The 23,870-nt window shown below is 41.3% G+C and overlaps 1 protein-coding gene across 1 annotated transcript in view; it reads left to right on the top strand.

The window, feature by feature from the left end:
- The window catches only part of NUP133 (nucleoporin 133), a 53,272-nt gene that overhangs the window by 5,272 nt on the left and 24,130 nt on the right, over positions 1-23,870 (top strand). Inside the window, exons 3-14 of the mRNA XM_065922330.1 lie at positions 1,703-1,806; positions 2,920-3,027; positions 4,888-5,022; positions 5,649-5,819; positions 7,477-7,632; positions 7,943-8,013; positions 11,449-11,596; positions 13,515-13,662; positions 14,501-14,658; positions 16,270-16,361; positions 20,370-20,533; positions 21,588-21,682. Of these exons, the coding sequence (XP_065778402.1) occupies positions 1,703-1,806; positions 2,920-3,027; positions 4,888-5,022; positions 5,649-5,819; positions 7,477-7,632; positions 7,943-8,013; positions 11,449-11,596; positions 13,515-13,662; positions 14,501-14,658; positions 16,270-16,361; positions 20,370-20,533; positions 21,588-21,682 (1,550 nt within the window). The remainder of the gene's footprint in view (positions 1-1,702; positions 1,807-2,919; positions 3,028-4,887; positions 5,023-5,648; positions 5,820-7,476; positions 7,633-7,942; positions 8,014-11,448; positions 11,597-13,514; positions 13,663-14,500; positions 14,659-16,269; positions 16,362-20,369; positions 20,534-21,587; positions 21,683-23,870) is intronic.

Raw genomic sequence — 23,870 nt, 5'->3', positions numbered from 1 at the left:
GAAGTAAAGTAGATTCAGAATGTCAGAGTGTATCTCATTTTGTTTTATTTAAATTGTGTATGACTGCATCATGCTGTAAAATGTATTTCATACTGTGAATGACAGTCAAAAAAGTTTAAAGTACTCCATTCCATAAAAAGGAATATTTCTCATCAACTTGAACTAGCACATTTTACCAGTAAGTCCATGGGAGCTTCAGATACAGTTATTTTCAGACAACTAAACTTCTACTAACCTCTGTCATGCATTGTTCCTGGTTTAAATATATATTTTCTTTTCCCTTCTAAAAATTTCAGTTTAAATTGCATTTAAGCCTTTGACACACTCCTGGTTCATGTCATCAGATCATGTTAATAGCAAATAGTACACAGGCTTAGAGGAGAGACTATCTAGAAATCAGGATGTGAAAACTGAAGACTGTGTAAACTTGAGACGATCTCATCCTCACATGGAAATTTCCAAGCCCTAATCAGTTGGTGTACTGAGTCAGGGTCCTCAAGGGTTCACCAGTGGAAGATTTGAAGCTGCCACAGTGCTTTTAGGGAAAGAAAGTACCAGTCAGATATTCCAGTTCAGCAAAAAGCCCACACTCAACCTAGGTATGATTTGATATTTATATTTCAGCTTGTACTTTATTGGTGCCTTTTATTTTGCTCCTCTACCCTGTCTTCAAATGAAGAGCAAAGCTCATATTGATTAAATTTCTAGGGCTGTTAATGCATTTACACAGGTTTAACAGCAACACTTAGAGCAGCAATAGAGTAGTCTTCCCTTAGCCACAGGCATACATTCCAGGACCCCCAGGGGTTGGCTGAAACAGAATAGCACTGAACCCTGTATATACTATGTTTTTCCTCTACATGCCTGTCTGTGATTAAGTTTAATTTGTCAGTTAGGCACAGTAAGAGAATAGCCACAGTGCTGCATTACTTCTCTCTGCTTTGTGGCCTCGTTTAGTAAAACAAGGTTACTTGAACACAAGGACTGCAACACCAAGACAGTTGCTCTGATAACTTAGACTACTACTAAGTGGGTAATGGATGGGTGGTGGGCACAGCGTCCGTACACTGGACAAAGGAATGATTCACGTCCCCATCAGGACAGCGGGACACTGCAAGGTTTCATCACAAACTTGGAAGTGTTATTTCCAGACTTTTCCATGTAATATCTCAGGCCCCAGTGGACTGCAAATAACTGAAGCAACAGGTGAAGCCGAGGAAACCTAAGCCCTTTAGGTTAGCATATAATAAAGTAATTCATCACATTCAAAGAGCTCTTGTTTGAAAATCTTATTCTTTTGCAGGAACATGATTTTTCCTTGAAATGTTTTATGTATTTAATGAGGGGGTTTATTATTTGTGTTGCTTTATCAAAATAAAATTATGAATGTTGCTAAATATTATAAAAAGTGAGATAAGTTTGTAACAAAAAATAAGAAATATTAAACCTAAGACCAGAACATAGTATTTACCTTTCAATATATTTATAAGAGTGGTTGTCAAAGTTAAATGGATCTCTTATTTTGGATATTAAGAACTCTTGAATTATTCAAGAGTATTTTTTGTTGTGAGTTAATCTTGTGTGTGTGGTGGTTACTTTTTTGGGTGAAGAGTATGGCAGTGAGGAGGATTTTGATATGAGACATTTTCTCAGTTTTAATTCATACTGTAAGATTAATTGCATACCTTGTTTTTTTCTTTAGTTGATGATCAGCTGACTGTTCACATAGATGAAGGTGGATGGGCTTGTCTGGTCTGCAAAGAGAAACTCATTATTTGGAAGATTGCTCTGTCCCCTATCACTAAGGTAATGATTCTTTAAAGAGCTGGAGGGAGAGAGAGGAGGAGATTCCTAATTGACTCTTAATTTTTACCCTAACTTTTTAGAGTTGTTGGAAATCTGTAATTTCAATTGACTCAAGCATTATAGATTTGCATTTTTATAGTGATATGAAATACCAAGCATGAATACACATTTGTGTATTGGGAAAAAGGTTTCTCTCCTTATCATGATTTTAAACAAGATATATTTTATTTACATTTAATAAAGTTAGAAACATTGGCATTTTTCATGAATGTCATGCTAGTCCCTCTGTGCAGTGAAGTCTAAGACTAAATGCCATCCACATAAACTAATGTACTAAGTCTCTAAGAGGATAGGAATGTGTTGCACTGAATCTACTGAACCATGTGTAAGAAAATAGGAAAAAATTATACCAATTTTTATAATGCTAATTTAACTCTTCATTGTCAGCTTCTCACATGGGGACTTTAATTTGATGTTCGCTGCTGTACTCTCAGCAGCCTCTTTCTGTCCACTCCAGGTCAGGCATCCTCTCTTGCAATACTCGTGCACACTGGGACTGAGGCTCCAGCTTCCCTAAACTCTTCGTGCCTACTGGCCTCTGTACACCTGCTGTCTAGGAGACCATGACTGTGGTTAGGAGCACAGGTGAGGGAGAGGTCCTGTGGTGGGCATCCTGAGTTAGCAGAGGAAGCCTGATTCTGGCTGAGTCTCAGAAATATTTTCTAGGTGACTTGGAATACATACTCTAGTCATGCCAATTTTCAATGTCAACTCAACACAAGATTAGACTGGGAAAATTCCATAGGAAGTATACACAGCTCTTTCAACCAATAGACTTTTTTTTTGATCTAGGAAGAGATTGGAGTAGTTTGTGTTAAGAGTCTGGTCTAGCTGCTAAGTTTTCCTCATTCTATATCTCTTAAAATATTTTGTTTTAAAATGAGTGAAAATGATGATGGAAGCCTGATCAAAAAGATGTGAGAAGAAAGTATTTCTAGAATAGTATTTCTAGCAGTGAATTAGAATCTAAAGTATGCAGAGAAAGTGAAATCAGGTGCATGTTCAAAAATTGGATTTGAAATGAAAAATTTTTTGTTTGGATTTGTTTTACAGTTATCTGTTTGCAAAGAACTTCAGCTGCCACCTAGTGACTTCCACTGGACTGCCAACTTGGTGGCTCTCTCTTACTCCAATACCTCCGGCGAAGCACATTCCACGCAGGTGGGTGACTTAAATGCTTACTGAAGCACATTTTTTTAAGATAAGGGAGTTCTCAAGTTGGGGGGATCACCGAGTTGGGTTTTGAACCATAACTGTAAAGCTGCAGGAATCAAGACAGAATGGTGCCCCGTGGACACACGGGGCAGTGGGACAGAGCAGTGTGCACTGCAGGCCCACACAGAGATGGTGCGCTGAGCTCTGACGGGTGCGGAGGAAACTCAGTGACGCGAGGGTGGTCTTCTCAGTAAATGGTGTTGGAACCATCGACCATCTTTAGGCAGAAAAAAAATTCCTCCTAAACCTCATGTAAAGATGAACCCCCAGTGGGCCATAGGTCTAAATGTAAATTGTAAAACTAAAAACTTTTAGAAGAAAATAGGAAAAAAAATCATCATGACATGGGGTTAGTTGAAGAGTTCTTAGAAATCACCAAAAATGTGGCTCATAAAAGAAGAAAAATAGATAAATTGGACTTAATCAAAATTTAAAACTTGGCTCTGCCAAAGACCCTGAGAAGAAAATGAAGAGAGAGCTACAGATTGGTAGGAAATACTATAAATCAAACATCCAATAAAAGACTTGTATCCAGAACATAAAATGAACTCTCAAAACTTAGTAAAAAAAAAAACAACCCAATTTAAAAAGTAAGGCATAGGACTTGAACACTTTACCAAAGAGAATATAAGGATGTCAAGCCGTGAAGAGACATTCACACCGTTAGCCATTAGGGGAATGCAAATAAGTGAGATACCAGTTCACTATTACTACGATGGCTGAAATTAAAAGCACTGACACTGCCATCTGCTGGTAAGGATGTGGAGCAACTGGAACCTCATACATTGCTGACAGGCATGCAGAATGGTGCAGCCACTGATTTTCACTTTCTTAGAAAGTTAAAGTGCCCTTGCCATATGACCCAACAGTTCCATTCCTGGCTGTTTGTTTTAGAGAAACTAAAGCTTATGTTCACATACCCACACAGACACACACCCACACACACAATACACTAATGTCATAACACCTTTCTTTATGATAGCCAAAGGTGGAAACAATCTGAATATCCTTTAGCAAGTGAATGGATAAATAAACTGATTCTTCCATAGGATGAAATACTGCCCAGCAGTAAAAAGACATGAGCTATTGATCCATGAAACAACATGGGTGAATCTCAAAGGCATTGTGCTAAACGAGATAAACCATTGTCAGAAGGTTCTATTCTATATGATTTCGTTTGTTTGGCGTTCTCAGAAAGACAGAACTGTAATGATGGAAATGGGGATTGCCGGGGCGAGGGTAGGGGAGGGTGTGACCAAAGGGAAAGTGTTACGGAGCTTTGGTGCTGATGTACTGTCCTATATCCCTACTGTGGGGGGACTTGAGTCTAAAAGTGAAAGTTTTAATCACTTAGTTATATCTGACTCTTTGTGACCCCATGGACTGTAGCCGCCAGGCTCCTCTGTCCGTGGGATTCTCCAGGCAAGAATACTGGAGTGGGTTGCCATTCCCTTCTCCAGGGGATCTTCCCAACCCAGGGATTGAACTTGAGTTTCCCACATTGCAGGTAGATCCTTTACCATCTGATCCACCACGTGTTTTAAATTTCATAGGACTGTAAAAAGCAAAACATTTTGTATGATCTGAAGAGAAACCAGGGTATAAAAATTCATAGAATTATAAAACAGAAGGAGAAAATGTCAGTTTTACTGTATGATAATTTTTTAAATATGGAAAAAAGGAATTTTTTCCCCTGATTTCTGTTAATCAGTAGTACATTGCCCTGGTTTCTTATGTCAGTGTCGTCAGACTACCGCTTTGGGCTCCTTTTCTTGTGTTTGCTGAGTGTTATGATCTTGTTTCGAGGCTGTTGCTGTCATGGTTGCCACCAGAGAAGGATCTGTCCGCTATTGGCCAAGCCTTGCTAGTGAAGACACCTACACAGAGACGTTCATAGATCTGGGAGGCGATAAGACCTACAGTTTCCTAACAGCAGTACAGGTATACGATGGATATTCTTTTATATGTATTGGAGAACTGTCATTTGGCTTAGAAATCAGGTTTGAATGACTAAAAATTTGTGATTTTGAGCAGATCATACAGGTAGGGGTGGGAGGAGATCAAAAAAGAGGCAAGGAAAGAATGTAAGGATCTAGGATTTGAGCACTTACACCGAGGGAAGCCCTTCTTGTAGGACTGTGATCTGTCAGTGGAGCACAGTAGCCAGTGGTGTTTGTTTCTGTCAGAAACATATTTAGAGAGTGATTCAGCAACTTAGAGGAGGAATGATTTGCTTATACATGTTCTCCTGGTTTATCAAAGAAATAAAATCTGATTCTTGATTTGTTGAACCTACATAATGTGAACCTATAACTTAAAAATCAGAATTTAAAAAGAAACAAACATGCAATTAAAAAAATGGCTACGAAGTTTTTATGTGTAGTATTAAGTGAATGGATTCATAAATAAATGATTTTTAAAAAGTAGCACTGTTCGTTTTTTATTCTTTTAGATTTATGTTGAGGTACAGATGATTTCCCTCAAAGTGTGTCAAAGTGATTTGTGTTCATTTTCTTTTCTTAGTCTTAAATGCTTAACTGAACTAATTTCACAACATTTGTTCACAGGGAGGAAGTTTTATTTTATCCTCATCGGGGGGCCAACTAATCCGCCTGATACCTGAAAGTATAGGAAAAATTCATCAGCATATCCTGCCTCAGGGACAAGGCGTGCTTTCAGGAATTGGTCGGAAGGTTTCTTCTCTTTTGGGAATTTTATCTCCTAGTAGTGATCTCATTGTAAGTTGATACAGTAACTTTGTTTTACTAGCTTGTTTCTTAGTGAAATCAGTAATTTGGCAGACTCCTATGACGTTAGCGTTGCCTCTGTATGAACAGTGGTGTACATGAGATGAAAACTTTGATTTATCAGTGAAGCATTTTTATTATGATGATCAGATGAGTTCATACTAACCCTCTTGCATCCTCTGTAACATTGATTATTCTTAAGTTTTATAGATTATCTTATAAGTTCATTTTTTGAATTAAAACTAGGATGTAAAATTATAAATGTGTTTAAGGATTAGTTTTGCTTTCTAGACGTAACCAGAAGTGTGCTTTCCACCCCCGCGCCTCCATTTGTCTGTGTGGATGGCTCAGACCTGTGGCTGCTGGGCTCTGCCTCAGGCTCTGGAATAGTGGGTGAAGATGCTGGGAACTGACATGGGGGGCATCTGCTCTGCCAGCTGCCCTGTGTGTGTCACCTCCTGTTGTTATTGTGGTCTGTAGTGTATGGAGCTTCATGTCCAATTTGTGTTAAATAAATGAGGAAATGGCCTCAGTGAGGCTACTAAAGTTGCCCGAAGTTGAAAACTGCTCAGCGGCAGATGCATGCCCACATCTGTGTGAATTGAGAGCATGTGGCCCCGCCCCCGACTTTTTTAAGCATTGTATTTTACAGGAGGACAACTGAGTAACATTGCTGTGGTTTCAGGTGGACAGTAAAGGGACTCAGCCGACATACACAGGTGTCCGTTCTCCCCCAGACTCCCCCTGCACCCAGCCTGCCACGTGGTGCTGAGCAGAGATCCCGTGCTGTGCATTGGCCGTGTTAAACACTGCACATCCTTTGTCAGATGGTGCTCTTCCCTCTGATTTCAGGCTGCTCTCATTATCTGCTTCCTCAAGTGCTCTTTGAACCTAAACCTTAGCATGTCTAGAAAAGAATTGCTCATGTTCTCTTCTCTCCTACTGTACAAATCTCATTTTTCTTTTGAGCTGTCTATTTCTAATGGCACTGTCGCCTCTTTCAGAGACCCAGGTATAAAGTGCTGGTTGTGTCTGTGTGTGTCTACCTCTCTTTATGGAGCAGATTATTTGCCAGGTTCTCTAGATTTGAGTCATGGTGACCGGACCAGTGGAGACAATGAGGGTTTTAGTTCAGCAGTCAGGTATATGCAATTTTTAAGTTGGATTAGATGTGTTCTTCAGAAGCAAGGAAAATGAAGTGATGTAACCATATGGAACCACACACCCCTCCAGATTCCTTCTCCTGTAACACAGCTCTTGTGCTCACAAGCTATTGATACTATCTCCTTAGCTTACTTGGTTTACAAACTCACATTCAAGACTGTGCTGTGTGTGAACCTTAGTTTTGCTTCTTTCTTAGCTATAATCCACATTCCAGTTTAGCAGGACTGTGTTTTGTTCTCTAAAGAGCCTCTGACTTTCCTGCCTCCCTACTCTGCTCTTCCTGGGCCTTCTGCCTGTGAAAATAAATCCTCCTTATTCTCAAGGTCTATTTCAGGATCACTTCTTCCCTTGAATCCTAAATGAAGAATTCTGCTAGGATTACTAATCAAATAGCTATAAAATATATGATTTTTTAATTTCAGAAAAATCATCATTGACATTAGAATTTAATAATCAATAAACTTTTTTTCTCCTCTCCATACAGCTTTCAAGTGTCCTTTGGGATAGAGAGAGAGCGAGCTTTTATAGCCTGACAAGTTCAAGCATCAGTAAATGGGAATTAGATGATTCTTCAGAAAAACAAGCACATAGCTGGGATATAAATAAAGTCCTGAAGGAAAACATTATTGATGCTATCTGGGTAAGGAATAGTAACATTCATCTCTGTCATTTTTGTTTATATAAGATTGCTAGTTCCTTTAGTTGTATTTATTAGAACACATTTCAGTGTAATACACCAAGTTTAGCTGTCAGATAAGCAGAGATGGAGTATTCAATCTTTACAAATATTGGGACTCACTGGTTTACTTTATTTTTTAAATGCATACGTTATTCATTCATTAAGTTTAACTTACTGTGGATGAGGCAATTTAGTAGGTGCGGGGTATATAAAGGTGAAAAGAAATGATTCCTATACTGAAGGAGCTTACATTGTTGATATTTTCATGTAGGGATCTGAAAGTAACTATGAAGCTATTAAAGAAGGGGTCAACATTCGGTATTTGGATTTGAAGCAAAACTGGTAAGCAGTTCATTTGTCATGAAGAACATAGGTAGTTGTTTGGAAAAAACAGATTGATGATTTTTATAGAATAATAAGCACCCTTGCTATCTGTTCTTCTGATGTCTCTAACCCTGCTGCTGCTGCTAAGTTACTTCAGTCATGTCCAACTCTGTGAGACCCCGTAGATGGCAGCCCACCAGGCTCCCCCGTCCCTGGGATTCTTCAGGCAAGAACACTGGAGTGGGTTGTCATTTCCTTCTCCAATGCATGAAAGTGAAAGTGAAGTCACTCAGTCGTGTCTGACTCTTAGTGACCCCATGGACTGCAGCCCACCAGGCTCCTCCATCCATGGGATTTTCCAGAAAGAGTGGGGTGCCATTGCCTTCTCCATCTCTAACCCTAATCTTCTATTAATTCACCTTCCTGAATTTTTTTATTCTGTCTGGCAGTGCTAATTCATTTCAGAAGTGTGGGCAGTTTTCGGCCTTCTGCTGCGTGTCCCATTAGCTGTCTGCCCTTGTTAGGGATCATCTGTTCTGCTCGCATGGCCAGAGCGTCTGAGAGCTGCCTGCCCCGCTGCTGGGTGTGCACCATGCTGTTGTGTTTGCTGACTCAGTGGAGATTTTGGGGGCTCTTCTCCAGTCCTTTTTTTGTTGCTGAAGGAGCTTCAGCCTGAGTTTGTGGCTGTATTAAATCAAGGAAGGATGCATGAGGTTTTGTCCTGGCAAAGTTACAACTCAAAGTACAAGTTAGGACTCAGTCATGGTCACTCGGAGTGAATTTCCTTTTAGAACCAATGCTCTTAGTGATGCTTAAAATCTCAAGTTAGTCTGATAAAGCTACTTAATCCCATGTTACTGTTTAGCTTTAATATTCTGGTCATATAGAACTGAAAAGCCATTTATAATAGAGCTTCTGTGATAGAGTTTATAATGAGTGCAAACATATGATTTAATTCTTTAAAACACAGCTTACTGGAAGTTAGGATATTTTTTATGTGTTGTAGAGTAGTTTAGTAGAACAAATTCTACTTGTTTCTTGGCTTGAAGTTCTGCCATTTAATTTTTCTCTCATGGACTGTTGAGACTTGTCAGGATCCTTCCTTATAATTTCTGAAAAATTTGTATGTAAAATATCAAAGAAGTAAAAATAATGTATATGCTTAATTTCCAAAAACATTTTAATTAAATAGTGTATCTTGTTTTAATTTATCTTTACTGGACTTCCCTCATAAGTTTAGAACTGGTGTCAGGACGCAGCCAGCTGTGGGGAAGAGGATGTGACACTTTTTCACATGTAATTTTCAGAATGGAGACATAGGTTGAGCACAGAGACGCATGCTTAGGACTTGCTGTGCTGAGGCAGATCCAGAATGCTGCCATGCCAGCAGGACTTGGTTCTCGTGGGGCCGGTGAGATGCAGCTCTCATCCTCCTCCTCGGCCCCTCCCGCCAGTGCTCCGAACGATCCAGTCACCACTCACTATGTCTTCAAGTTCCACTGATCCTTGTAGGCTGTTCCATGTCTGGACAGGTGTCTTCTGTTTAAGAAGCATGTGTCTCCCTGATGCTTATTGCTCTTCCTTGATCAGCTGTTCAAGTTTTTACTGATTTGCAAAATTAATTATCTTTCTATCATCTTTACTACCCAGAATAGCTTCATGTTATTTTAATCATGAAGATTTTTTTTTGGTTAAGATGTCAAATGAAGCTGATCTAAGCACCACTTCCTGAGGAGTTCTTTATTAGCTGTGTCTCTGGGCCTCATTGGCACCTCTCACCCCACGGCAGTCCAGTCTGTGGAGTAACTTCAGTTGACTCACCACGGCATGGCCGTCTCTGCCTCCCTGCTGTGTTCTCTGGGGCCTCACTCACTGCCCGCTTAGCTCTCACCCAGGAGCTGTTTAGGTCACTGCCAGTATGTTCCCCTTTGGACCAGTGTCCTTGAAGTTTTCGAGGGAATTCAGGTAGAAGTGATAAGAGTTGGGAAGCTGGGGAAAGGAAACAGTGAAGAAGGAAAATGAGAGCTGTATCAGGACTACTGGATTTGAGGTGCGTGTCATCTAGTCAGTAGCTTGCTTTGTTATTTTTAGTTGTCAGTAGAGAGTGCTTGCCATCCTGTTAATATTTCTGAAACTTGAATGAAAGTTGATAAAAATGCTACTGAATGTTTTAGGAGTTGAGGTTAGAGACCATTTAATTTTTTTTTATGTTGGGGGCAACAACTTTGATAGATTTAAGAGGACCACATACATTTTTAAGATGGAAAAAAGTTTGTTTTCACATACAGCAGCTTGAATATACAGTAGCAATTCTATGATTGGTTATTAAAGATAAAACCAAAATGTTTTTCTTCTGTACAAAAGTAAACTTTAAAAAGCAGATTAGATCAGGGGTTAGCAACCTTTTCTGTAAAGGGTCCAAAACTATATTTTTAGGCTTTAGGGACCATGTGTTCTTCATTGCAGCTCTTTTACTCTACCAGTGGTAGTATTAAAGCATCCATAGACAGCACACAGACAAGTGGCCATGGCCGTCTTGCAGGACACATTCATTTACAGAAACTCACCTGTGGTCAGTTTGACCTGAGAGCTGCACTTTGCTAATCCCTATGTTTGATGATTTGTTGGTCTTTTAAAGTCAGATTTATTGAGTTATATTTTACATACAGTAAATATTTTGTATCCTTTTTAGTGTATAATTTGGTGAGTTTTGACGAGTGCATAGTCATTTAACTACAGCCACAATCAAGATACAGAACAATTCTATCACTCCGAAAATTCCTTTGTACTCCTTTGTCAGGGGCTTTCTGAGTGTCTCAGTGGTTAAAAAAAAAAAAAAAAAATCCACCTGCCAGTGCAGGAGATGCAGGAGACACGAGTTTGATCCCTGAGTTGGGAAGATCCCCTGGAGGAGGAAATGGCAAGCCACTGCAGTATTCTTGCCTGGAAAATCCCACGAACAGAGGAACCAGATGGGCTATCGTCTGTAGGGTCACAAAGAGTCAAACAGGACTGAGTATGTATGCGCACACTCCTTTTTCAACCCCATCCTTCACTTCCAGCTCCTGGCAACCATTGATGTCTTTTCTGTCCCTTAGTGTAGATGGCGTCATACAGTATAAAGCCTTTGGAGTCTGGTTTCTTTCACTTAGCATAATGAATTTGATATTCATTCAGTGGTTCCTTCCTTTTTACCACTGAGTAGCTTTACCAGGATTTGTTTACTCAGCAGTTGAAGGGATACTGAGTTGTTTCCATTTTTAGGCAATTATGAGTAAAGTCACTATAAACATTTGTACACAGGTTTTTGTGTGAAGATAAGTTTTTATTTCTCTTAGGTAAATACCTAGGACTGAGCTTGCTAGGTCATATGGTAAATGCATGTTTATCTCTTTAAGAAATTGCCAAACTGTTTTCCAAAGAGACAGTATATCTTTCTTTTTCATTGATTAGCGATGGGCTCCTAATTTTGGCAGCAGCATGGCACCTGGCCGACAGCCCCTGCCTTGTCTATTACTCTCTGATAACAGTAGAAGATAATGGCTACCAAATGTCAGATTCAGTGACTGTGGAAGTCACTCAGTATAACCCACCTTTTCAGGTAAGATTTCTGTTTATAAGCTAAATGACCAGTGACAGTAACTTGCTGAGTTTTTTCTCCCTAACAGTTGCGAGGTCAGATTCTTTGAGATATTCTTCTGTAAGGCTTAGAAATACGTTTAATTTAATTTTTAAAAAATCTCTTTATTGGGGAACTTTCTTGGTGGTCCAGTGGCTAAGACTCTGTGCTCCCAATGCAGAGGGCCCGGGTTCAATCCCTGGTCAGGGAACTAGATCCCTCATCCCGCAACTGAGAGTTTGCATGCTGTAATAAAAGATCCCACATGCCCCAACTAAAACCTGGTGCTGTCAAATGTAAATACATTTTCTAAAATAAAATCCCTTTATTTATGTATTGTTAACAGCCATGCCGTGCAACTTGCAGGGTTTTAGTCCCCTGACCATAGATTGAACTCGGGCCCTCAGCAGTTAAAGCAGAGTCCTAGTCCACACTAGACCACCAGGGAGTTCCCAGAAATACATTTTAGATAGCTAGTTTTTAGGCATTGCATTCTGTTTGCCATCTCATACTCATTCCTCTGTTCAGCCTTAGCTAAAGAGAAGTGAGAGTGGGAGCCCTTGACAGCAGCATGTTGCTCCTGCAGTAGCTCTGTGATGGGATTTCCATTTCTGTATTACTGAGTAGAAAGAAAATATTGACAATGAACTGCAGAGTGAAAAATAGGAAGAAACTTGATGGGAATTGGACTTTGGTTTTGAGTGCTGTGTATTACAGAAAAATCCTCTTTTTGCTCAAATACGGTTATATTTGTAGGTAACCGCATTATATATTTATCAAAATTCATGTGAACAGTTAAAAGGCAAGAGTTGTGGACATGAGGGGACAGGGCAGGGCTGGGTAATGAATTGAAAGAATAGCATTAAAGCATATACATTACCATATGTAAAATCAGGTAGTCAGTGGGAATTTGCTGCATACACAGGGAACGCAAATGCTCTGAGACAGCCTAAAGTGGTGGGATTGGCTGAGAGGTGGGAGGGGGCATATGTATACCTCTGACTGATTCATGTTGGTATATGGCAGAATCCAATACAATATTGTAAAGCATTCATCCTCCAATTAAAAACAAGTAAATTTTTAAAAAGACAAGCTGTCTAATTTTAAGCTTCTTGATAGCAATTGAACATTGTTTAATAACTGCTGCTATTTAGGAGAGGCTTAACTTCATTTAACCTTGTATAGTATTTAATTCTTTTGAACTTATTCTTAATACAATTTGCATAACTGACTACTGTAAGGAAATCTTAATTTGATCTTTCATTTCAAACAGAAATAAACCTTATGTGTTCTGATTATACAAGAAAAGTACACTCAGTGTTAAAAATTTTTTCAGACAATGCAAAAGGGATAAAGAAGACAATTTGAGAATTAAAAAATCATGGAATTCCACTTTTATGTTTGTAAAATTCTTTTAATAAACAAAGTACCCTTTTGAGCTTTTCCTTATTTTATGTCTTACTAAATCTTATTTCTATTTCTGTTTCTAATTTCATATATGAACAAATTAACTCAGTTTTCTTATGCTTGACATCTGGACAGTGAAGAAAGAAGCAATATTTATCAGGGATTGTTTTAAAAGTATCTCTAAATTCTAAAATAATGAACTAATTTTGTTTTCTTTCTCATGTTTGTTAATAGGCTTTTTAGTTGAAATCTTACCACCATGGAAACATTTTCAAACTTTGCTAGTTATTTGCAACTCAGCAAATGATTTCTCTAATTGATGTTTATAAACTTATGTCTGTCATGTTTTGTAAATCATGTCAGGTAATTTTCACAAGGATAATCAGTGAATTACTTTGTCATTTTTATGAGATAGTGTACAAAAGTGAATTATAAAGTCATACAAAAGTATTTTTTGTTTCAATTCTTATTAAATATAATCTTTAATTTTCAGTCTGAAGACTTGACTGTATGTCGGTTGATGGTCCCAAACTTTTCAAACCAGACTGCCTGTCTGTATACTGAAAGTGCCGTCTACATGTGCTCCACAGGAACCGGGAAGTTTTCTCTCCCTCAGGAGAAAATTGTTTTCAATGCACAAGGTGGGTCATCGGTTTTAGAAACTAGGATTAGGAACTCATTGGTCATTCTGAGAAGTTTTTGTTCTCTTTCCATAAGCTTTGCTTCAAGCATGATACTTGTGATAATTCAGCACCATACCTACAGTAGCTGAGAAACTGGGGGGGTGGTAGAGCCGAGTTTTACTATAGACAGAAAATAGTAGCATTTTCCCCAGAAGAGGCCAAGAAGGAAAGAACTGATGCTCAGAGAAGTAATTGCTTCTTCCTGGTCAGTAAGAGTGACTTATTCTGAGTTGATATTCTTTAAACAAGTTTGTTCAGACCCCTGAGTGAGAAGAGTCCCAGGCACTGGACTCATGCAATTGGGCTGTGGCAGGGGGAGCAGGGAGCCAACGATGAGTGGGAAAAACAAGCAGATAGTATTTATCTGAAGGGGCAGAGGACAAAATCGAGGTGAGCAGCAGCATGGCTCCTTGATGGTCTGGCCCCAGCCCCAGAGCCTTGACTGGTTGGGGGGGTGCTGTTACGGCTGCAGGCAAGCTTAGACCTTTTCCTTGCCCGGCCGCGGGTTCACTCGGTGAGTCAGAGTGGGGTTGACGAGCTGCTGCTCTGTGTCTTGCGGAAGGGACGGTTTTCTTGTTTGGCTCACTGTGCGCGCTGCTTTTGAGCAGCACCGTGGAGGACTCAGCCTGCCTCTGCAGATAGCAGGGAGCCCTGACTTGATGCAGAATCATAACTGGGTGCAGAGTAGGAGTAGCACGGTAAAGGGCCGTCAGCAGGCTCTTCTGCTTAGGGAAGTAGATTCAGGAGGGGATTGTGTGGTAATATGTATTTGATTGTGTATTTTCCTTTCTCTTAGGAGACAGTATTTTAGGAGCTGGTTCCTGTGGGGGTATACCTATCCTTTTTTCTAGAAACAGTGGATTGGTGTCTATTACTTCAAGGGAAAATGTGTCCATATTAGCAGAAGATCTTGAAGATTCCCTCGCATCTTCAGTTGCTGGACCAGGCAATGAGGTAACATGGTTTCATAATTATTTTTTTAAATATAGTTGATTTTGTTGTAGTTGTGTAGTTGCTAAGTCATGTCAAACTCTTTGCAACCCTATGACTCCGTAACCCTCCAGGCTCCTCTGTCCATGGGATTTCCTAGGCAAGAATACTGGAGTGGGTTGCCATTTCCTTCTCCAGAGGATCTTCTCCACCCTGGGATCAAACCCACGTCTCCTACATTGCAGGCAGATACTTTAGCACTGAGCTACCAAGGAAGCCTGTTACAAAGGATTTAAACATTTTTATTGGGCTGTTTCCCACAAATGTTTGAAAGTCATACAGTTTTGAAAGAGTTATGATGAAGACATTAGTTCTTTTATCTCTCTCGTTTCCTTTGTCCTCTTATTCAGAAGCAACTACTTTTAAATCTTTTAGGGGTTTTTTTTGTGTGTGTTTTCCTCCATATTTCTAAGTAATATGTGTATATTGCTGTCTCTCATTCATTATTTTTCATCATCTGTAGACCTCCTGTTATTGAAGATGAGGACTTGGGGTCACTTCCACGGCTCTGCCTTGCCTTTATCATTCCAATATACATTTTTTCCATTCTAATCACAATGTGAATGTTGTTTTACAGTCCAGAGTGAAGCAGTATGCTGATTATATTTCTTTCATGTGGTGTACAACTTCATGTGATGCTTGGAGTGGACTAATTGTATATTTGCTCACTTTTGTCTGATGCCGGGTTCAGTCTCCAGCACGTTCCAGCAGCTCTGTAGATGACTTTCTCTCTAGCGTTGCCCAGTCACATGCAGAGACCCTATGCCTGCTGTCTGCCTGGAACCACCTGCTCCTGTCCTCAGCATCTGCACACCGCCTGCGTTTGCCTGGTCTCCCCTTCTGTCACTTGCTGCTCTTCCCTCTGCTTTCCTTCTTTGTGTAGCTGGAACCACAGATGTAGGGGGTGGTTGAGTCTCTTTTTCTTCTTGATATTCTGGGATGATTTTTGAGGGGAGAGTGGGGTAAAAACTGTCATTTTTTTCACTGTCATCTTGAAGCTCATTATCTGTGAGATTTTTATCATTCTTTTAAGCATTAATACTATTTTGGGTAATTTCTGTTTGAAGAATATGTAAAGTATATAGACTTTTTGTTTAATTCAAAATGAAAATGATTTAGTAACAGTTTGAACAGAAAGTAACTTTTTAAAAAACTTTCATTCTTTTGTACTCATGTAGTTTTCACAATCCTGCTATGTATTCTGAAGCTATCTTACAGTATTCCATTTCTTTTAGATTTCTCTAAGTTTTTCTTTAAGCTTGAAACCAACCATTATGATTAGAAATATACTCTGTGATATAAGGGTAAACCTATCCAAAGGTTGTGTTGTGATGAAGTCCCCAAATAATTTTACTCACAATATAATTCCTGAATTATATGTACGTTTTCTGTAGGACTGTAATCATTTGATGTTTCCATAAATGTCTTAAGTATATATGTCATTGATACAGAGAATATGGCAAACAGCTTGTGTGTCTGTGTTGTTTTCCTCATAGTTTGGTCTAATTTTTTTTGCAGTAACTAAGAATATTCTTATATACCTTCAACTGTAAACTATAGTTTATTATTTTACAGAGTGTGGTTTTTGATACCTCTACCAAGAATGAAACTATTGCCCAGGAAGATAAAACCAAATTGCTCAAAGCTGCTTTTCTGCAATTCTGCAGGTATAACAAGTTTTTAAAATTATGGCTCTTTTGATGTCCAAGGACACTTTACTGACATTTGCTGCTTATTTGTTGACTAGTGGGAGTGAGTTGAAGGAATGACGCCATCACCGAGATGTTTTTCTGAGCTTAGTACTTTGACAACCTCTTGTTCTGATTTGGGTAGCCAGGGGAGGATTCCACCCAGGCTGGGAAGAACATGATGTAACACAGCCCTTGCTCTTGTTGCAACAGTGCAGCACTAGAAATTGTAGTTGTAAGGTGGCTTGTGAGCATCTGTTCTGTGTGATGTGAAGGCAGTGAAGTTGCGTACAGACTGTCATCCCAGCTGTTGTAAAGTGTTGGCCTGTTGGTCGAGTTTTGTACTGTTGCAGTTACCGCAGGACTCACTGGCTTACTTAATACAGCTCCTGGTCCTGCAGTTGGGCTGTTTGGGGTTACGCTGGGGGTGCCAGTTTTCCTGGTCCTGCCTGAGCTCGTGCATGGTCTGTGGTCAGTAGCCAGCTGTCTGGCTACACTTGCCCACATTTTGGGGCCCGGTGTCTCTTCATCTAGCAGGCTGCCCTGGCCTCTCTCAAGCCTCAGGGTTCCGGGAGCAGGAGAGAGCAAACATCGCTACGTGAGCGCTCCTCAAGTCTCCGTCTGGTCATGTTTGCTAATATCCCAGGGGCCCTGGCGAGGTCCGGGGGAGGGCGCTCACAAGAGGGTATGCACAGGGTGGGGCAGACAACTGCTCTCGCTCCGTCACACTTGCTGACTGGGTACAGTCATCTCTGCTTGTCCCCCACACACATTCTGCATGGTATGTGTCTGGTACCTTCCTTAAATGGTGTGCATTCCATTAATGTTGGAATTAACACTCAGGAACATTGTGATCCAGCCTTTGCTCTGCCCCTAGTTAGCTGTGTGAGACTGGACAGACCGCTTATCGTTTCTGGAGTTCTGGTTCAGCAGATCTTTGCTTTGAAGAGATATTCATACTGTACTGCCTCCATTTCCCTCACTCTCAGCTCATGGTCCTGTAATTCCACTCCTAGTGGTGTCTGGTGCATGGAGCCTCCCTCTCACCAAAGGGGCACACAGCTTAAAAGGGGCGGTGCGTTTACATGTTGAAAATTCTGGGCCATTGTAGTGATGGTCTATGGAACTTAGTTTCTTGTCCAGAGGAGGGCACCATTAGATCAGCTTTCGGTTTCTGTTTTTATATAATAATCTTTTAATCTTGTTTTATTGCATGGTGTTCAATCTGACTGCCAAGATTTGGATTAATACTATGATTTTATCTTGTAAAATTTTATACTTTAATTAACAATTCTGACAGTCTTGTCACATCTCAACATTTATATGGTAATAGAGTCATTGTACTAGTTTCCTATGCCTGCTGTAATAAATTGCCACAAACTAGGTGGCTTAAAGCAATAGAAATCTATTCTGTCACAGGTCTGGAGTCCTGGGGTTCAAGATCGAGGTACCAGCGGGGCCAGCTCTGAGACCCTGGGCCAGGACCGTTGCTTGCGTCTCCCTGGCTCCTGGTGGCCGCTGGTCCCTGGCTGTCTGGGCTGCCCCTGCGCCCCTCCACTTGTGGCCAGTGTCACCCGTGGCTGTCTTCCCTGTGCGCCCTTCCTCACATGTCCTGGTAACGACACCAGTCATTGGAGTTAGGGCCCACCCTAACCCAATGTGACCTCACCGTTACTCACCTGACCACATCTTCAGAAATGTTATATCCCAATAAGGTTACATGCTGAGTTTCTGAGTGTGCTTGGCTTTGGAGGAAACACCATTCTACCCAGCATAGTCATTTCTAAACGTTTTGCTGGAGAAGATGATTAAGTACAGAAGGGGTCCCTGACCTTAAGTGCTGAGAGCATTAGTAACCTTCGGACTGGTGTTATTGAGCTTCTAACACAACTGTGCCTTCTACTTATACTGTTTAGCATGAAGTACCATGAGGTGAACAAGTAATCATTTCTGGGATGGTATCAGCCAATAGTCTTTAAAAAATTAAGACTTTTCACAAATGAAATTATGATACCTTTAAAGCAGTGTTTCTCAGTCTTCTCACTATTAACCTTTGAGGCCAGATAATTTTTGTTGTGGGGCTATCCTGTGAATTGTAGAGTGTTTAGCAGCATCTCTGGCCTCTTCCCTTTTGATGCTGGTAGCATCCTTTTCCCCCAGCCTTGCGACAACCAGGATTATTTCCATAGGGCCCAAGTTGGTGGGTAGAACTTTAAACTATTGTTTAGTTTTTATGTGAAGGTAATATTACTATTTTTTTAGTATGGTTTCTTTGAAATTAATTTTCTTTTGATTTTCATTTTGCTGAACTCAGTATAAATATAAAATCTTGTTCGTGAGAATTTTAAGAAACTTCGTCTTTTGAGTAAAGCATTTCATTACTGAGTGATCTTGCTGTAGTACACTTTGTATTCCCGTAACCTGTAGCACAACTAGATTTCCAGCTTCAACCTTGCCTTTAACACTTTTTGGCAGTTCCTCTGTGTTTCTCTGATCAGCTCTGTCTCCTGTTCTGCCCAGAGACCATTTCAACCCTTTCTTCACCTCCTCTGTCCCCATCTCCTCTACCCTTCCACCCCGCCACAGCCCAGCAGTTGCTTCAGCCTCCTGTTCCACAGAGATAACAGAAGCCATTGAGACAGCTCCCTGTACTTAGCACGCACAGACTTCCCTGCATCCCAGCTCCTCTTCCTCCTTACCTCCCTGGAGAGCAGGAAGAAGTATTCTTCCTGAGGCCAGTCTCCGTCTTTGTTCTGAGTGCCACTGGGTCCTGCTTCCCTTAAGACTGTACTCTCTTAGTTAGCCTGTCCTGTATCTCTGACATGCCATTTTTTAAAAAGACCAGGTCTTTGTGTCCCCCTTTGAGCTATCAGTGCTTTTGTTTGTTCCTGTTTATAGCTAAACTATCTGAGAAGCTGTCTCCAGTTGTTATTGTCTTCCATATTTTCCTCTTTCTACTCCCTGCACAACCTTTTCTCCTTCCCAGGCTTCATTTGCTGAAGAAACACAAATCTACCTTTCTCTGGGCTGGTACGTATAATGATGAATGTTCAAAAGCAGTTATGTGTTCCACAGGCAGCTGGTTGTAACGCATCTGAAACTGCTTGCCGTCTCCAAAGATTATTCTTTCTTTCCCAGCCTATGTTCCAGCCACATTCAGTTGTTGAGACTCATCTTTACATGTCAGATCTAACCAATGGCCAGAGTTTCCCTCTTGTATCTCTTTCTCAAAGCTGTCTACTTGTCTCCTCCTCTGCTGCAGCTCCTGCTGGTGGAATTCCTATCCTCTCTTGCCTGGATAAATTTCTGCAGTAACTTCCTCTCTGGATTTTTACCCCTCATGTCTGATCTCCCATCTCCATAGCGTAGTTAGAATGATCTTTTAACACTAGAACAGATCACATTTCCTTCTGAGCTCACACTTTGTCACATTTTCTGAGACCTTCTGTACACTGTCCTTGCTGGTGTTCCTAGGAGGTCTGCCTAGGACCCCTCTTCCCTCTCTCCTCTCTGGGTGGTCGCCATTCCCCAGGCCTTCGCCTCTCTTGCCACAGGTGTGCCAGGAGCTGTCTCTGCTGCTGTGCATCCCTCCTTCAGTCCCCGAGCCTCCGCACCTTCTCCTCCGAGAAGGCCCTGCCCCCTGGCGGGTCCTGTTTCTCCTCTGTGTGCTCGCGGCCCGCTGCTAGCTTCCGTGTGTGCGCGTCACTGCCACTGTCTCACCCCTCCTGCCACCGTAGCCTTTGCGACGTCGTGGGGCGGGCTTCTGATGCTTTGTTTATTGTCCTGTCTCCAGAGCCTGCATATTGTAAATGTTCATCATATATTTGTTGAATTAAGGAATGGATGATTGTTGTCTCCCTTTTAAATAAATGTTATTAGAAGTGATAAACATTGGGCGAACATATGGGATTTTAGCTTCACAATTAACTTTCATGGTGAATTTAGTACTTTGAATTGTAATGCTTTTGTTTTCTAATTTTATTTCAGGAAAGATTTAGGTCATGCTCAAATGATAGTTGATGAGCTGTTTTGCTCTCACGCTGATTTGGACTCCGACTGTGAGCTAGACAGAGCTGTCACCCAAATCAGCGTGGACCTGCTGGACGACTACCCGGCTTCCGACCCGCGCTGGGCTGAGTCTGTGCCCGAGGGTGAGAGCATCCGAAGTGTAATGCTACAGGGAGGTCTGTTGCGACAAGAATATTCTGGTTCTTTTGTTTAAGCATTTCTCGGTGCATATTTTTTTATTTTCTGAAACCATTTAGTATTAATTCAGCATTTTGTGAAAGGTTGTAACTTTCCTTACAGCAGATTTTTAAAAGGGCTCAGTGCAGGTAGTTCCCTGGTGGTCTAGTGGTTAGAGTTCAAGAGCGTTCACTTCCATGGCCTCATTTAGCTCCTGGTCAGGAAACTGAGATCCTGCCAGCCTTGCAGCACACCCAAAATAAGGAACAGCAACAACAAAAACCCTACCTCACCTATTTTACTTACACACACACACACACATACACACACATAGAAAGGGCTCAGAACAGAGCTGCACAGAACAGAAACCGAGGAAACGTTGGAGCAAATCCTACATGTTGTCAGCATTTTATTTCTAAAAGGAAATTGCTGGCATAGGTAAACATTTGGCACTTAATAGCCCCAAATTAAATGATAATTTTAGTGTAACTCCTGAATTTGGCCAGTAGAAATTATGTTTTTCTAACAGCAGCAGTGATCAAACCTCGGCCTCTAGAAGTGGGCACGTGTTCTCCTCTCTGCCCTGGGTCGTCTCCTGATTGTTTCTCTTACCCTCCAGGCAGCATTGGGCTAGGGTGCTTCCCAAGGACCATGGAACTGTCTCAAGCTTCCTTTCTCTTCCTAATTTCCTACCTAGCAAGTAGCAATAGGCTCCTTGGAGACTTGGGAAGGAAACAGCAGTGCTCACCTTCTTTCTTTGACTGTTTTGAACTGTCAGGCTTAGAATGATACGAAGTGATGAAGCTAGTAGTAATATATTTGTGTTTTGAATAACTGTGGTGTGAATTTTATCAAAGCCCCAAAGGTTTCCTGTAAATTTTGAACCTCTTGGGTAATGTAATTAATAATTGCATGGAAAGGCTAGTTCTTCCCTTTTGTGTAGATTTTTCTCAACTTTTAGTGGCAGCAGTTGTTGTCAAGCCAGCCTGTCTTGTGTTTGTCTTGTTGTTGTTTCACCAGAAGCACCTGGGTTCAGCAACACGTCCTTGATTATTCTCCACCAGCTGGAAGACAAGATGAAAGCCCACTCTTTCCTCATGGACTTCATCCACCAAGTAAGCATCCCAGTCGCTGTGAACCCGCATGGCTGGACTCCTGACTTTGCTGTGCTTCTGTGGCTCTCTCATGGCAGCGGGAGACCCTTCCTTGCTAATTCTGAGGTGTTTCATTGGGTGGGACATGACTGCTGTTGTCCATTTTCTTTGCTGACTTAAGTAAATAATTCCAGGGCTGGTAGGAACCTGTTACTACAAGAACCAAAGCTGCATTGAAAATAAGATGAAAAGGAGAAAAATAGTATACTTTAGCAAAAATGTTCAGAGAAGGCAATGGCAACCCACTCCAGTACTCTTGCCTGGAAAATCTCATGGATAGAGGAGCCTGGTAGGCTGCAGTCGACGGGGTCGCTAAGAGTCGGACACGACTGAGCGACTTCACTTTCACACATTGGGGAAAGAAATGGCAACCCACTCCAGTGTTTTTTCCTGGAGAATCCCAGGGATGGGGGAGCCTGGTAGGCAGTCTATGTCGTCGCACACAGTCAGACACGCAGCAAAAATACTATTTTAACTTTTCTTGTTACATTTTGTGACACCCTGCTTTTCATTCAGATGTACTGTGTGCTTTTTAAAACTTAGGTTTTCCTGAGTTGATTTTGTATCATTAGACAGTGAAGACTCTGAAGGTGATGACAGGTTTTTCTAATATGTAGATGTTTAATTTTGATGTGCCATTAGCATCAAGTACTCAAAGTATCCCTTTTTTTTTAAGGGATAAGGAAATTCCCATTTATATCATGCCTAAAATTAGACAGTGTTTTTGTTGCTAGACAGAATTGTTACATAAAATCACCCATCCTTGCCTTGTTGATCAGTTGTATCCCAGGCATAATCCAGAGGAGTTAGGTTATTCCCATTTTCTGTGTTTTTCTCCCAAATTAGAAAAGCCTCTGTTAAAAAGACTGAAGCCAGTGCCGTGTAACAGAGCAGTCTGCAGCAGTAGACTGGCCTGTGTCTGGGCTGCCCAGCGTGGCAGCCTCTGTCCCCAGCAACTGCTGAGGAACTGGAATTGCTGCTGCGGCTGAGGGACTGAAGTTTTTCTTTTTAATTGACTAACATTTCAGTCACCACTTTGTTGGATAGTGGCTATCTTATTGGACAGTGTGATTCTAGACTATTCCAGAAATGTCTTGGTGGTTTCTAATCCTGCATACTGCTTCAATTTTAATGCATGGTTTGGCTCCTGTCTACTCTTATTGTTGTGACAAGACAACTTTATTTATTCATTGAGTTCTTCCTTTTTTTAGTATTTTAGGTGGGCTACAGATCAATGGGGAAAAACACATTTTCTCCTGATGTAATTGTTAAGTGTATCACTTAACTATTAATACAAAACAAACACCCCAGGATGTACTAAGCTGAAACAACTCAGTGGGTTTGACGGGTAGTCCTGCTGACTTCCCCTGGGCCCCCTCCTTGAACCACATTTGGGGTTGGCTGGCTGAGCTGGCACGTCCCCGGGTGTCTTGCCTGACTGGCAGGCGGTGCTGTCCAATCTGCTGGGGCCTCTTGGTTCCCTCCTACCTAGTTCATCCTCCTATGCCCGTGCTCTCCTCCAGGGAGCACTCTGAGGAGGTGAACTTAAGGCTGTAGACTTCAGACATCACATAGTGTCATTTCCACCAAAGTGCCATTGATTGAAATAAATCACAAGGCTAGGCCAGATGAAAGGGATTGGGGAATTGATTCTGCTTCTAGATGGGAGAAGTGGCAAGGTCATGATGCCAGAGGGTGGGCGTGTTGGGATGGGAGAGTCCGTAGCCCTCACACGCCACCCTAAGGGAACGCGTAGTTCCTGGGGGGTGAGAGCCGTGGAGCTGGAGCTGTTGCAGCATCTCTTGTCACAGCCTCCCTGGGCTCAGACCTCGTGGAGTCACACAGCTGCTGGCAGCAGTGTCTGTTGCAAAGGAATGTCTATCCAGATCTAAAAGTCCCACTCTGCCTACGCCTCTATATTTCCTTTAATATTTGGAGCTTATTTCGTTGAAAGATTTGCATTAATAATCAGGGGAAATGTACAACTACATACTTGTATCTACGGAAATAGCTTTAAATATAAACTCTCCTTCTCGAGGCAGAAATGGGCATCAAGTAAAGAGGCAGCTGATGCAGAGGGTTAGAGACCCCATCCTCCCCCTGGCTTTAGTATTCTGGAACATGAGGACTGCTGAGCTTCTAGTTCCAA

Source organism: Muntiacus reevesi, chromosome 2 (assembly GCF_963930625.1).
Source record: "Muntiacus reevesi chromosome 2, mMunRee1.1, whole genome shotgun sequence".
NCBI classification, from domain to species: domain Eukaryota; kingdom Metazoa; phylum Chordata; class Mammalia; order Artiodactyla; family Cervidae; genus Muntiacus; species Muntiacus reevesi.
Note: the sequence above shows the minus strand (reverse complement) of the source record. Positions and strands in the feature narration are given on the sequence as shown.